Source organism: Phaseolus vulgaris, chromosome 3 (assembly GCF_051622355.1).
Source record: "Phaseolus vulgaris cultivar YP4 chromosome 3, ASM5162235v1, whole genome shotgun sequence".
Lineage (NCBI taxonomy): Eukaryota > Viridiplantae > Streptophyta > Magnoliopsida > Fabales > Fabaceae > Phaseolus > Phaseolus vulgaris.
The window spans coordinates 7,959,849-7,974,874 of record NC_143500.1 but is presented as its reverse complement, the minus strand read 5'-3'; the positions used below and the strand labels follow the sequence as shown (position 1 = coordinate 7,974,874).

Here is a 15,026-nt window from a genome sequence, read left to right as displayed (position 1 = left end):
TTATTATTGATAATATTATTATTATTATTAATATTATTATTAATATTATTATTAATCATAATTATTAACAATAATAATATTAGTAAGAATAATAATATTAATAATAATATTGTTATTATTATTATATTATTATTATTATTAATAATGATATTAATATTAATATTAATTTTTTGTCACAAAATTGTGGCTTAAATATTCATGACCTAAAAAGAGTGGTTTATAAGTCATTCATAAGCAACTTTTATAAAAGTGCTGTCTTTTTCATTTTTAGGTCACATTTATATACATGTGGTCAATTTTAGGTCACAGTTTTTATTGTTTAGTACATATATTCTCAAGATAACACTTAAAAAATATATGGTATAAATAGTTGGTTTTATAAATGTAGTATTTGGTAGACCTTAAAACACACTTGTAAAAGTGTTGCTTTTTTTATGTTTAAGCAATAGTTATATATGTGTAACATAGTTCACTATTGCCTAAAGTAAAAAATGATGTAGAGTTACTTCATACGGTATAATTTACATTTGAACATGTTTATCTGGGATATATAAAACTATGTGAGATTAACTCAATGAGTGGTAACATAACACACAGTAAATAAGTTGATCATTAAACATTTCACAAGTTGGATTTTCAAAAATATCTCAAATGTATCTAAATAACTAGATTTAACTCAAGAAATAGTAACGTGTGTTTGTCTTTACAAATCTCTTTTAATTTTTCTTTTTCGTCTTCTTGACATAATGTTGAGCTTAAACATTATAAGAGGCATCCCTCTCCTCTGTGCCATGAATTATCGATATTATACCCTTTGAGGAATTCAAACCTAGGGGCTTTCATATCTTCTAAGGGTTATTCAAAGACGGAAATCTAAATGTTCTTTAAGTGATATGTTTTCTACCGGCGTACTTTACAAAATTTTTTCTAAGCAATTTATGAAATATGAATTATACTTAGAACTTTATTACACTAGAAATTATGTTTCAAGTTCAAGGTAAAGATAACTTCCAATAATTCTCATAAAGCATGACATTATACTCAAAAGTCTTCATAGGAAAGAACAATGGTGATTCTAAGAAAGGTTTAAAAGACAATATATCTCTTCAAAAAATTATTCCAAAGTTAGGGTTTCATAACCCATAACCTTATACCACTACAAAAAAAAATTTGTTTTAGCGATTGAGTTTCAACCTTGAGACTTTCTTATGATTTCTCTTGTATGCCTTTTAATGTCTTTCTTCTTTGTTGGTTTGGAATGATGTCCTATGGTCCCTATTTATAACATTATAGAATGAGATTCAATATCCACCTAGTGCATGTCAATCCGCTTAGCAAATTGACTTTCTTCATCTTTAAGTAATCTTTGGGCTTTAAACCCATTTCTTAGGCTTCTTGGGATCTTCAAATTCAGAGATTTTTTAGGGATTGACTCCAAATTTGGTTTGCCTTTGGCTTCAAGCCAAATCCCCTTACTTCCAACTTTGATGCATGATGGCTTTAAGCCCTTTCTGAGCGAAATTGGGCTTTCTTCATGGTTAAGGATGCTCTGCGCTCAACCCTTCAGAATTTGCTCAACCAGTTCTTCTATTGATTTCAATTGTTCTAGCCTAAATCTGCTCAATGTATGTAGAAGCATTCAATGTTTTGATTGTATTTCATGAGGCTTGTTCTGTAGACCCAATCCATTGAGTCATTCTTCATGCGCTGGGTGAATTGACTCTTTTTGCTTCATCCTTGTTTACTTGTTTTTTTGCCCTTTTCTACATGATTTCTATAGATTTCTTCTTTTTCTTCCTTATCTTTAGGTGCAGCTGGAGTGAAGAGCTTTTAACATGCTTTTTACTAGCCTTTGCACATTATCTACACTAATTGCATGCCTATTGATCTATGAATTTTTCTACAATTTAACATTTATCATTGCCTTAAGTGATATTTGTTGTAGTTTTACAAAATAATAATTCAAAATAAGATATAAGAAATTAACATTAGGCCTTGGTAACTGTATAATTGTAATAGAATTCATAAGCAAAAACACGTGTAAATAAAGAGAAACTTATATAAATATCAGCATGAAGCATGCCAAACCACTCTAACCATAGTTGCACCTAAAGAACATGAAGAGAAAGAGAAAATTACAAAGATTATACAGAAAAGTGCAAAAAAGCAAGCAAACAGGGAAAAAGCACTAGAGCCAATTCTCCCAGCGCATGGATATGGCTCAGCGGATTCTAATTCTCCAAAACGTTGAGTGCATCTACGTCTATTGAGAGAATTGATGCCAAATTATCCAAAGAATCCCAGAGAAAAAAGGTTGAGCAAATAGAGTCATTAACCGTGAATAAAGTCCAAATTCACTCAAAAATGGCTCAAGCCAAATTGAATCAAGTTAGGATCAAGAGGATTTTGCTTGGAGCTAAGTTAAGCCAAATCTACCTCATGATTAAGATTTGGCAGGAATTAGCAAGAACTGGAAACAATCCTTGACAAATCCCTAACTATGAAATCTCAAGAAGCCCTTAAGGATGAAGAAAGTCAATCTGCTAAGCAAATTAGCCTGCACTGAATGAATCACTAATCTCCTTGAATCTCAATTCTAAAATCTATAAATAAGGACCTTATGGTAACGTCCAAAGTATTAAGATGCATCAAAAGGAAGTAAGAGACCTCTAAACATTAATAAGTATTCAGAGAAAATCCTATTAAGAGGCAATTTAGGTTTAGAAGGATTAAGTGAGATCCTCATAGAGGCTTAAATAAGGAGATTCTGTTGATTTAGGCTCATAGAGTCTGAACTTCAGAATCTAATCAGGTCAAGAAGGCCAAAGCCTCAGAAGAAGTGAAGACCAATCTCTGAAGAGGGAGTTTAAAAGGAAACATCTGATAATTGTAAAACAATATCACAAGGCAGATTTTTAATCTGATTTTGTGCAAAGAAAATAAGATTATAAAAGAGACTTCAGAGGAAGGAAGAAGGGGCTTTTGAGGATCTGTGTTTCATAGGAGCAAACATATTCTAGACCTTTTTGGTTGATTCCATTGTAATTCTCCATTGAGTTATGAGGTTTTGATTAATAAAAGTTTCATTTTTTAATTCTCTATAGTAGTTGTTTTAATACTCTAATCTCCTAGAAATTAGTTTTTGTGAGAGGTTGTACTTGAATGTTTGATTAAGAGTCTTCCTTATCTTAAACTTTGGTTTCTTAGTTAGTTCACATTGTTCTAATTAATTTCTTGGACGCATGAATCAAGAGAAAGGAGATGAGCTTTCCCATGGAGGATACAAATGGAATAAAGTGGGTACTGATTAAATCAGTAGACACGTGCTTACTAGTGAGCTTCAAGTTGAATTAGATTGGCACATGTTCAATTTGGTTTAGTTCTGTGTAAAAATTGAATGATGATAATCTTTAGATAACCTATGAAAAATTCATTGGTGGATGAACTTGGGATCAACCGTTTTTTATTTGTTGTTTTAATCTATTTTATATTTTCTGCACAACTATCTCAACCCCTTTTTTATAATTATTGATATTGCTAATTTTTATTGCTTGCAGATAAATTCTAAACATTGATTTACTGATTTTCTTATTAGATTCGTTGGGAGACGACTTTGGATCATCTAACCATAATTATACTATCATTTCTCTAGCATTAAACAGGTCTACGCTGTAATCTTTTAATTTGACCGCAAAATGATAGATAATTTGTTATAGCTTGAGTTATAGTAATTTTATTATACTTTATAATTTGTTTCAAATGCTCTTTTCCCTATAACAATTACTCAGCTATCATATTTTAAGGATATGTTATAGACATATGTTGTTTAATAGCACTTTTTGTCCCAATATTTCGGGTATTCAATGTTATTTCTCAATTATTTTTGGACTCAATTCAGTCCCCATTTTATTTAAAAGGAGTCAAGGTGGTCGTTTCCATTAAGTTTGTGTTGACACTGTTCAGAGGGTGATGACGTGGCAATGTAAACGATGATGTGGTAGTGTAAATGATGATGTTGCAGGGATCTCCAATTACATTAAAATCCAATGTGGTCAAGGTTCCTATATAAAATAGTAGCCTATGTTTAAGCCTTGAATGAAATGTTAATAAACTGACCTATTTAAACAATTTTTTGTTCCATTAAACATATCTCTACTCCAACTTTTGAATATATTATATGTGTTTCTCTATTTTTAAATTGAACTTCAATGACTTTAAAAGAATCATCTAACACTTTTAAATAGCCGCAATCAAATCTGTCTATTATAAACTAAATATAATTTATATATTGAAAAGTATTTATTCATATTAATTCCAATCATTCAAGATTAAATTAGTTATGTTATGCAACAAACACATACACTTAGTTTTGGAAAAAAAAAAATTCATGAACTGAATTTCAAGTATAATACCATATCCTATTAATAAAACGTTTTGCTTGGAATCTAATTTAATATTATATTTTGAAATATATATTATTAGTAATAACATATCTCATTATACACGACAAGAAAAACATAAAATAAGAATCAATTTTTAGAAATTAAAATAATTAGTTGCAATAATAACTAAATTAGAGACCATTTTAAAAATTAAAAAAAAATTAATTTCTAAATTAGTTTCTATTATTGTTAAATAGTTTCTAAATTGATATTTAATTAGCAACCAAAGTTTTTGCTACCAAATTGTTTTAAATTAGTTTCTATTATTATTAAATATTTTCTAAATTGATATTTAATTAGCAACCAAAGTTTTTGCTACCAAATTTAGAAACTAAATAATTGGTAGTTAAAACCTTGGTTGCTTATTAGATACTAATTTAGAAACTATTTAACCATAATAAAAACTAATTTAGAAACCAAAAATTCTTTTAGTTTCTAAAATGATCTCTATTTTAGTTACTATTGCAACTAATTATTTTGATGTCTAAAAATTGGTTTCTATTTTATAATTTTTTTTTAGTGATTCTTTATTTTAAAAGCATAGTTTCTTCAATATTTAATAATGAGAAAAGTAATATATTTTTCAATTGTGAAAGCATGGTCATTTAAGTGATTAGTAATAGAACAAAGGTCACTTTCTACTTCCTCCTTCCCTCCCCTTTAAGATTTAATGATTTATTTAATGCAATAACAAACATTTATTATCTTCTAAGGCACGATCCTACACTAACTAACTTAACTAACATTTGTTAGATGATTCTATCCACCTCCCATTTCTAGCTAACAAAATCACTTTAAGTTTACGCCACCTTTAGGTGCACCAATATGTTGCCTCCTTAAAAATTTCATAACTTTTGTTTTTTATGTTGCCTCCTTAAAAATCCTCACATCAAACTTTCTTTTTTATTGTGTTTTATTAAGAAGTAAAATATTTTTTTTTGTACCTTCCAAGATTATTAATATTTTAATTTAGCATATTTTAAATTCTTTTATCAGTGATTTTATCTGCAACATTTAATTAATACGTTGACTTTGTTAAGTGAATAATTGTTACTTATGCTAACATGTATTTAATTATATTATTTATTTAATATTAAAAATATATTGGTTAAATAAAATTAATTAATTATACTTTAAATATTGACATGTTAGGTACATATCTCACTACAATGAAATCATGAAATAGAAATTAATTTTAGAGACAAAAAATAATTAGTTCGTATACTAACTAAATTAGAAACCATTGTAGGGACTAAATAAATTTTTGATTTCTAAATTAGTTTCTATTATTGTTAAATGGTTTCTAAATTGGTATCTAATTAGCAACTAAAGTTTTTCTACCAAATTTAGAATCTAAATAATTGTTATTTAAAATCTTGGTTGCTAATTAGATACCAATTTAGAGACTATTTCACAATAATAGAAACTAATTTAGAAACCATTTTTTTTTTAGTTTCTAAAATGGTCTCTAATTTAGTTACTATGACAACTAATTATTTTGGTATCTAAATATTGATTTCTATTTGATGATTTTCTTGTAGTCTCTTATTAAGATAATGACAAATAAACATCATTAGTTCAAAACATCTCAATTATTCTCACAATATAGTTAGTATATTTATAAAATTTGGAATAAAAAAATATTGAATTTTTTTTCAAGTAACAATTTTGAAAAATAAAAATTTAATATGTATTTAAAATGTATTTAACTCATTCATTTATTATTTAATGCCATTTTTTTGGAAAAGAAAAGTTTAGATAAGGGATAACAAAAGCATTTGTGCATGTATATATTGTCTTGTAAAATTTGTCATGGATACAAGCAGTCACTAGGGATGGCAAAGCGGAGCGGGCCGGCCCGCGGCCCGCAGGTAAAAAACGCAGGGCGGGATGATCTTTTCAACCCGCTAACCCGCATTAGCCCGTCCCGCATTAGCCCGCAACCCGCGCGGGCCAGTTGCGGGACGGGGCGGGCTGGCCCGCAAACCCGCAAGAAAAAAATATTGACACTTAATAGCAGCAGAGCAACCTAAACTTAATAGCAACAGAGGATATTTTAGAAGTTACCATGACCAAACCATCAATTGAGCCAAAAGTTATCTTATTTTTATTGTATTATTTTTATGAAAAATTAATTAATTAATTGTCATTGTTTTAATATATGCAGATGACGGGGAAGATTATAATTATGAAAAAATGGATGAAGGTTCTACTAAGGTGGCATCCAATGTTATTGAAATGGAAGAATGTCAATAATGTTTATGTTTAATGCTTTTGAATTAATGTTTATGTTTAATGTTTTGGAATTATGTATTTTTAATGTTTTGGAAGTGGAAGAATAGTGATATTTGATATTTATCTTAATGTTTTGATGTTTGACTATATTTGAAAAGAAAGGAAAAAAATTAGGTTTGATAATAACAAATATATAGGTTTAATTTGACAATTTTTTAATAACAAAATGTAAAAAAATAAATATTTAATTTTAAAAAAAAGAGAACGCGGGCCAGTTCTTATGCGGGGCGGGTCGGGAATTCTTGCCCGCAATAACTTTGCGGAGCGGGCCAACCCGTCCCACATTTTTACGGGCCAAACGCGGGGCGGGCTGACCCGCTTTGCCATCCCTAGCAGTCACCTTTAATAAATATTTGGAACAGGTAAAAGTATATTTATATATCTTCCATGTTTAACACATTGCTATAAAGTAATCACAAAAACTATTCCAATGATTTGTTATTTTCCTTACTTTAAATAAGTTCTTTTTTTCATATTATTATTAAATGAAATAAGTAGTAACAATTTGTGTCCCTTAAAGTTATATAGAATTTGAATCTCGATTATATTACTTTAAATATGTATGTATGCTCATTTTAAAATTGAATTACCAATATTCAATATTTTCAAATTAATTAATAACCACCTAGAGATAAAACTTAATAATTTCATTTTTTTATCATATATATTATATCACTTAGTTACAACTAGGTATGATACAATATAATCATACCATTATCTAAAATATAAGGCCACAAAAACGTATACAAGAGCACAGAACAACAAAGTTCTAAAGCCTATATAATAGGTACATATTAGAATCCAACAACAAAGTTCTAAAGCCTATATGCTAAGATCAAAATATTGGTTTACAAGGAATGACATAAGGATATACAACATGGTATTTAATCAACAAGATTCAAATAATTCTAAATTTAATGTAAAAGTATGACAACAAACCCATAACACTACAAAAAAAATCACTTTTAGCGATCACCAAATTCGGTCGCTAAAATTACTATAATCGGTCGCTAATCCTATCTGCGACCGAAACAGTCACCAAATAAAGATGAAAGCGAAAACCTTGGTCGCAAAGCCGTTAGCGACCGAATTATAAAGTGGTCGCAAATTTGCAACCGAAATTTCGGTGGCTAAATCGGTCGCATGGAATTTGGTCACCAAAATTTAAAAACTAAATTAGCAACCGAAAATTCGGTTGCTAAATTTGTCGCAGATAAATTTAGTCACCAAAATTCGAAAACCAAATTAGCAACCGAAATTTCGGTGACTAAATCGGTCGCAGAAAATTTGGTCATATTTAACATCGTAACAAACAACTCATTATTATGAAAATCAAAATGGTTATGATAGAAACATATCTAAGCATCTAGCACAAGACTTATAAAATTTAGAATATTATTAGACTTTTCAAGTTTTTAAAAGAAACTCCAGTTCCTCTCCTCAAGAAAGAATCCTTGAAGGAGAAAAGAAGAATATTACTCCCATTTTTGTGACCTCAAAGAAAAAGAAGAAATCATTCATTTTGCAACTCAACTCTTATTCAATTCAAGGTAATGTTTACAAGAGGTAAAAAGTTTTATACATAGATGTTTGAGCTTTCTTACACTCTATGAATCAGGGGATGTGAGACTATTTTTACAAAGGAAATAAAACTCAATTTGACACACACCCTAGGAGAAATTCCACTTCAAGCAAATCACACCAAAGGGTGTTTTTAAATGCTAGTCGTGAAGAAAGAGTGTTGGTCGCATATTGACCTCCTAAATTAGCTTTAACCACTAGTCTTAATTTGGAGTAGCTAAAATTTGACTTGCTAGCTAGGGTTTTGACCACCCAATCAAGCCCTAATTGATGTCCAATTAGAGGCTTACTTATGCTTCTACTAATTATAAAGAAAAGACCTATACTTATACATGTGTTTGCATTTTCTTACAAGACTAAACTCTAAATAAAGTGAGTATTCTTCTTGACTTCTTCTTTCTCAACCCTTCTAGTCATGACCCTTTGTTAAAATATTTTATTAATACTTTTTTTGTTTTAAGTAGATTGGGTCTGCCTTATTGCATAAGCCCATTAGGTTTTCCTTTTCTGTTTTTTTTTTTTGCCACTTGTTTAGGCAACATCTTTTCTTATATATACATCTTCTGTAATTACTAGAGATACGTGTGAAATAATATTCTTTTGACTTTGTCTTTGCCTCAATATTATTTTCTTCTCACGCTTCCATCACTGTTAGCTTGTGCTTGATTAGGGTTCATCTGTTTCCATTCCCTTCCCGGTTCATTGCAATAGAGGAGAATCAACATTTGAAGAATATTAATATTTTTTTTCTTCTTCTTAGTCTTAGGGATATCTTTGTGTAAATGAAATGAAAATAGTAAATTGTATAGTATTAAAAAAAAATTATGTAAAACAAATGCATTAATGGACCTAATCAGGGTTTGACTTTAGAGTTGAAACCCTAATTTCAGGAGTCAACATGCAACCCTTTTATTAGGAAAATCAAAATCTTAATTGGAGAGACATGAAAAGGGTACACACGACTCACTCACACCCACATAGTCAAAACAAAACATGGTAGACATTTGGAGCTTATAAAGTGGGAAATGTCGAACTTTGATACTTAAGATGACGAAAATTCAACATGCATCTATGTTTTGCTCTTTTAATCCCATATCCCCTAGTGCTTTAAGTGTAAGAAATCTCTACTTATTTAAGCCTACCCCCTTTTTATAATCATTTCGTCTTTGAATGACAATTAAATTCCATTTGACATATCTTTGTTCATTCAAAGTATTAAAAAATGAGAGTATTTTTTTCCTAATTTATCCAACTAAGGGACTTTCATTGGGAGAATGTCACTTGAGTTCCAATCAAGAAACTTGGGGAAAATTTTAAGAGCTTTTATTAAGTCTTATTAAATCTTACACTACTGCCTGAAGGATGCTTCCATCATTTTGTTTGCAAACAAGGACATTATTTGTGAGCAACCTAAAATAGTGTTTATCATTCTATATCCATCTTAGAATGTTACTCTCTTTTAATGAGCAAAACTAGTGAACATTTATATCACAATCTTTGTTTACCAATGTGTTTTAACCAAGAGTGATTGGGTCCAAACAATATTCATGCTTATCCAAAAGTTGTTGTGTTCAAAGATACATATTATTGCACTCATAAGTGGTTGTATCCAAAAGAATACTTACCACTTAGCTATAAGTGACTAAGTTCAAATAATATTTGTTTTTATTTTAGTGTTAGTCTAGGACCTTGATCGATCAAGAATTATATAGTCTATGTTAATAGAATTTTAATCGATGAAGAAATATATGTAATATGAGTTTTCAAACTAACCAATATAAAAATAATTTATATTCTTATCTTTTATACTACATAACTAATTAAATAAGGATAAAATTTCCAAAATTCAAATTTTAAAGTATTTATCCCGTTAGAATTGTATCTAACGAGTTTCGTTAAAATCATCTTTGAAGAGAAATACCTTAAGACTATATCTCTCAAGCTTAAACTTCAATTATTCAACTCTCAGAAATTATTTAATTTTTTTTAAAAACTTAAAAACATAATTTAACCTTTTGTTAGTTTATAACCAATTTTCAAATTTACACGTGACACTAATGATTAAAATATAATTAAAAATTGCAAAAGTATGTTAAAAATATAGAAAATTTAGAAAGAAAAGATGTAAAATTATGAGTAATAATTTAATAATAAATTGAAAGTCTTGCATGCAATGTTTACAAATATATGAAAAAGCTTAGAAATCAAACATATTAGCAAATAATAAACTTTATGAGTAATATGAGAATATGATGTTAAAAAATCAAAAATTTAAAAAATAGTTGTTAAATACAAAAAAAAAAATGAACAAAAATATTGTAGAAAAATAAATGAAAAACTGGTGAATGAGTGAATACTAAAAACATGGAAAACATAGAAAGTAAAATATGAAATAAAATTGAAAAATGGCAGTAAAATTAGAAGTAACCAAATTTAAAATACATTCGAATATACAGTTTTTATAAATTTGTAAAAACTTGAAAATCCTATAATATATAAAATATAATTAAAATTATAAGTATATACGAATATGAAAATAAACTAATAACAATATGAAAATATTTAAAAAATAAAACCGTTATGAAAGTTAGAAAAAAAAGAGTTAAATGATAGAAAATGTATGAACAATGAAAATAATAATTTAAATGAAATGAAAAATTTGTCAAGACTCAATATAATAAACATGGAAAAAGTAAAAAATAAAAGTGTAGAATTAATTTAATAAAATTGAGAAAAGTTGAGATAATTTAATGCAGTATGATCAGTACAAATTAAAACAATTATATTTAATGATAAATTAAAATATCTAAAGATAGTATGAAAACGGTTTTAAATCATTGCTATAAAACACTTGCCAATTAAATCAGTTTATAAAACAGTTACTAATAAACTTTTTATAGAGTGGATATTTTAATCTCAACAACAATACTTATTAAATTAAATTGAATAGAATTATTTTAACGTTGATTTTGACTAGAAGGTGTTGATGGATTGAATTTTTCAAACTAGTTCCAAACCAAATCCAATAAAATAGATTGGAAATCCACATCTATTTTAAATGATCAAAGTAATTTGAATTTTTCAGTTTTATTTAAATTAAATTAAATATAGAACAAACTCACTTTGTAGACTAGAATAAATTTAATGTGTGATTGATCATAAATTAAAAACTTAGTCAACATATATAAATACAATAAATAAATAATTTAACAATTAAATGGCAACTAAATATTAAAACTATCTTTCATATTATCAATTAAAAAATATATTAAATAACTAAAAGAAACAGTCTACTATTAATAGGCTGAAAGTATTTATTGTGCTTTTATTTGTATAATAAATAAATTATATGTTTACTATTATAAATAGGGTTATTAACTTTGAGATGGACCAAGGGATTGACTCTTTTGAATAATAAATTTAGGACAATTAAATATTGTGGCTAATTCATGTTGCTAAGTTATTTATAAACTTTAATCGAGTAGTTTTTTGTTATAAAATTTGAGTTTGATTAGTATAATATGTAAAAAGTTTATATTATAATTGATAAAAAAAATATAATTAGTATGACTTTTATAAATGCTAAGATGTAAGTTTTTCTTTACGTTAGGTGTTTGGTATATCACCGTTTTGTTTTATTTAAAATTTATTATATTCTTATTTAGATAATTAAATGTTTGTAGAATTTATTTGGATATTCTAAAATCATTTCCTTGTTATATAAACAGTGGTGTATGCCAAGTTTTTCTTACTTTTATTGTTTTTCTTAGTTTTCAGAATAAAATCATAAAAGTGTTGTTAGTTAAGAAGATCGAACATTTTTCTTAAATGGCATGTCGATCAGATGTTTGTATCAGACACTTTTCTTAAATGGTGTGTCGATCGGATACTTGTATCGGACACCGACACACCCGTATAACATCGATAGAAAATGTATTCGTGAAGTGTCAAATTTAGAAATTCAAAAAATATTTATTTTTAACAATTCTAGTAGGGTTACTACACAATTTAAAAAAATACATTAATTTTCTAAAAATTCAAACTTTATTGTATAAATTGTTATTATAATTATATAAATAATTGTTATTATGATTATATAAATAAGAAACAAATCTTTTTGAATCTCTCATAAAAAAATATCTTTCTATTTTAAAAAAATAATCTGAAACATACTTGTTCATATAAATTTTTATGGTCAATTTATATAATTTATAATTATATAATATATAAATTATATAATATATAAATTCGTGTCCCCATATCCTACATTTTAGAGATTTTATGTATCTTTGTGTTCCGAGAAGTGTCAGTGCTATATAGGTTGTTATATAATATATAGATTCGTGTCCCCATATCTTACATTTTAAAAATTTTATGTATCTTTGTGTCCCGTATAAGTGTCAATGCTATATAGGTTGTTAACCTATAGTACATTCTTTTTAATAATTATAATTATTAATTAAATTTAAGAAAAATTTGTTAATACTACATTCTTTTTAATACTTATAATTATCAATTAAATTTAAGAAAATTATAAAATAAGAGAAAGAGTCGTTAAATAAAAAATACCATAAAACTTATTAAGTCTAAGAATACCTTTTGTTGAGTAAATTGCATCTATAAATTTAATTTAAAAAGGAAACTATTAGTGAGTTCCACAAATCAAGTTAGGAACCTAGGTTCCTGCTGAAATGCATTTTCCTTGCAGCAATTACCAGTAGCATATATTCAGAAATGCTAGCTTCCATTCACCCTCTTAAAAGACAAGAAGGAAGTGAGAATCAAACTTCAATTTACAAAAATTGAAAACCTAAATCTCAAGTTAGCCAAATTTCTAAAGACCCTTCTCTGCCTTGGGAGAACAGCAAAGAACTAGGGGCATTGAATTCACAACAAAAAAGCACCATCATAAGAAATACTCATTAATAATTCTCCTTTATTCCATTGATGAATCACTGGGAAGAGATCTTGAGGTTCAGGGATATGTTGAACCAACCCTTCCAGCTCCCATTTCCCCTGCTGCTGCTCGAATGTTTGCCATTACTATTCCCACTCTCACTTCCATCTTCCTCAGCCACACCCCTAGAATCTGACTCTGCCTCCTTCTTGCACAGCATAAAATTTCTAACCCCATGCGACCCTATTCTCTCCCATGGACTCAAAGCTGCAACACCTCAAACGCGCAAATCAGAACAACTATACTACAAAACTACACTGTTATTTAATTCCACCCTCAATACTGTAAATTACTGAATGCATAATACGATAATAGTAACAAAAATATCTTAATTCGGTATCAAGTTTTTCCCGATCAAAAACTCAATGAAGAAGATTTGCCTGTTCCTTAAGCATCTCCAGCTACACACACACATATATATAAATCAATTAAATCGAGTGAATGTACCTAGGATAATTTCTTCAATTCAATTCTGAAACTTATCTTGCGACAAAAACACAACAATTTCTAAAAACTACACCATCAAGAAAAACACAAACACAATCAAAAGCGTGGTAATCAAATTCAAACAAAACCCGCGAAGAAAAACAGTTTCTGCGATCGAAATTGAGGACTACAAAGCATGGGTGTTTATTTTGGATTAATGAGCGTGATTGAAATTGGGAAGGAGGTGAAGAGAGAAAAAGTACCGTCAGATGCAAGATGAGGGCAATAGAGCGCGAAACCGGTGGTGTCCTTTCCAAGGATGGGAAGCCTGCCCTCACGCGCGTAGAACTTGAGGGCGGTGCCGACGACCGCTCCGACATGCTCCTCCTCGTTCACCACGAACCGAATCGGCCCCGAACTCCCCAGTACATTGATGCTGATCAAGAGCCTCCTGGCGTTGGCTTTCTGGCTCTTCTTCTGCTTGCTCGTCAACATCGTTCCGAGCGAAACAAAAGACAACGACAAGAAAAAGAAAACGAAACAAGGAATGGTAACAGGAAAGAAAGCGGCAATGGAGCCAAGACGGTGCAATAGAGATGCAGAAAGACGAGTACTAGTTCAGGGGTCAAGGCCGAGGCAGCGGTAGTACCAAGCTCGCTTGCAAGACCCGAATGCGCTCGCCCTGGACGGCAAACGGGAGCGCATGAAGTAGAATCTACGAAGGGTTTCCACCATTCACGACGGTAAGGGATCCCAGAGAAGGGTAAGGGAGCCCTGAGACTTGTTTTGGTGTTTCAGAGAGAAAGGTGGGGTCTTTAAATAGGGATGAATTATTAGGGTTTTTCCTTTTTATCAATTTCTTGTTTTTGCCTGTTTTCTGAATTTTAGAGTCGGTTAATTAATCCCTAGACTAATCATACCTGTTCTACAATTACAAATGTTGGTTAGCTTCCTAATTAAACATGTTATTGACTACACTTAAAAGCAGTTTTGATGAATCAAAATATCTAATTAATTAATTTAAATTACACAAACCTTTGAGTAGTTAAGTTTTTTTTAAGAGTTATAATTGATTAAAATTATTAGAGCCCGATCTATACAAATTATTAAAATGGTGAATTAATATATTAAAATCACTCAACCGATTTTAACATATTAAAATGAAAAGTTTTAATTTATTAAAAGTGTTAGTGTTTTCTTTATAATTTTATTTTTACTTAAGAATATTTTAATACTATGATTTGTTAAGTCAAAGATTTAACAAAATTTTTGTTTTATTATGATTTTGTAAAGTGTAAAACATATCTTTATCTTTATGAGCTTCA

At 28.8% G+C, this 15,026-nt stretch overlaps 1 protein-coding gene across 1 annotated transcript; it reads right to left on the bottom strand.

Annotated features, from left to right (window-relative positions):
- Positions 1 to 13,043: 13,043 nt before the first annotated feature.
- Positions 13,044 to 14,492, bottom strand: LOC137806433 (uncharacterized protein At4g22758). Its single transcript, XM_068606553.2, has 2 exons — positions 13,965 to 14,492; positions 13,044 to 13,482 (listed from the first exon to the last, which is right to left on the bottom strand). The coding sequence occupies exons 1-2, from the start codon at positions 14,194 to 14,196 to the stop codon at positions 13,271 to 13,273; spliced, it is 444 nt and encodes a 147-aa protein (XP_068462654.1). The 5' UTR covers positions 14,197 to 14,492; the 3' UTR covers positions 13,044 to 13,270.
- Between the last annotated feature and the right edge of the window lie 534 nt (positions 14,493 to 15,026).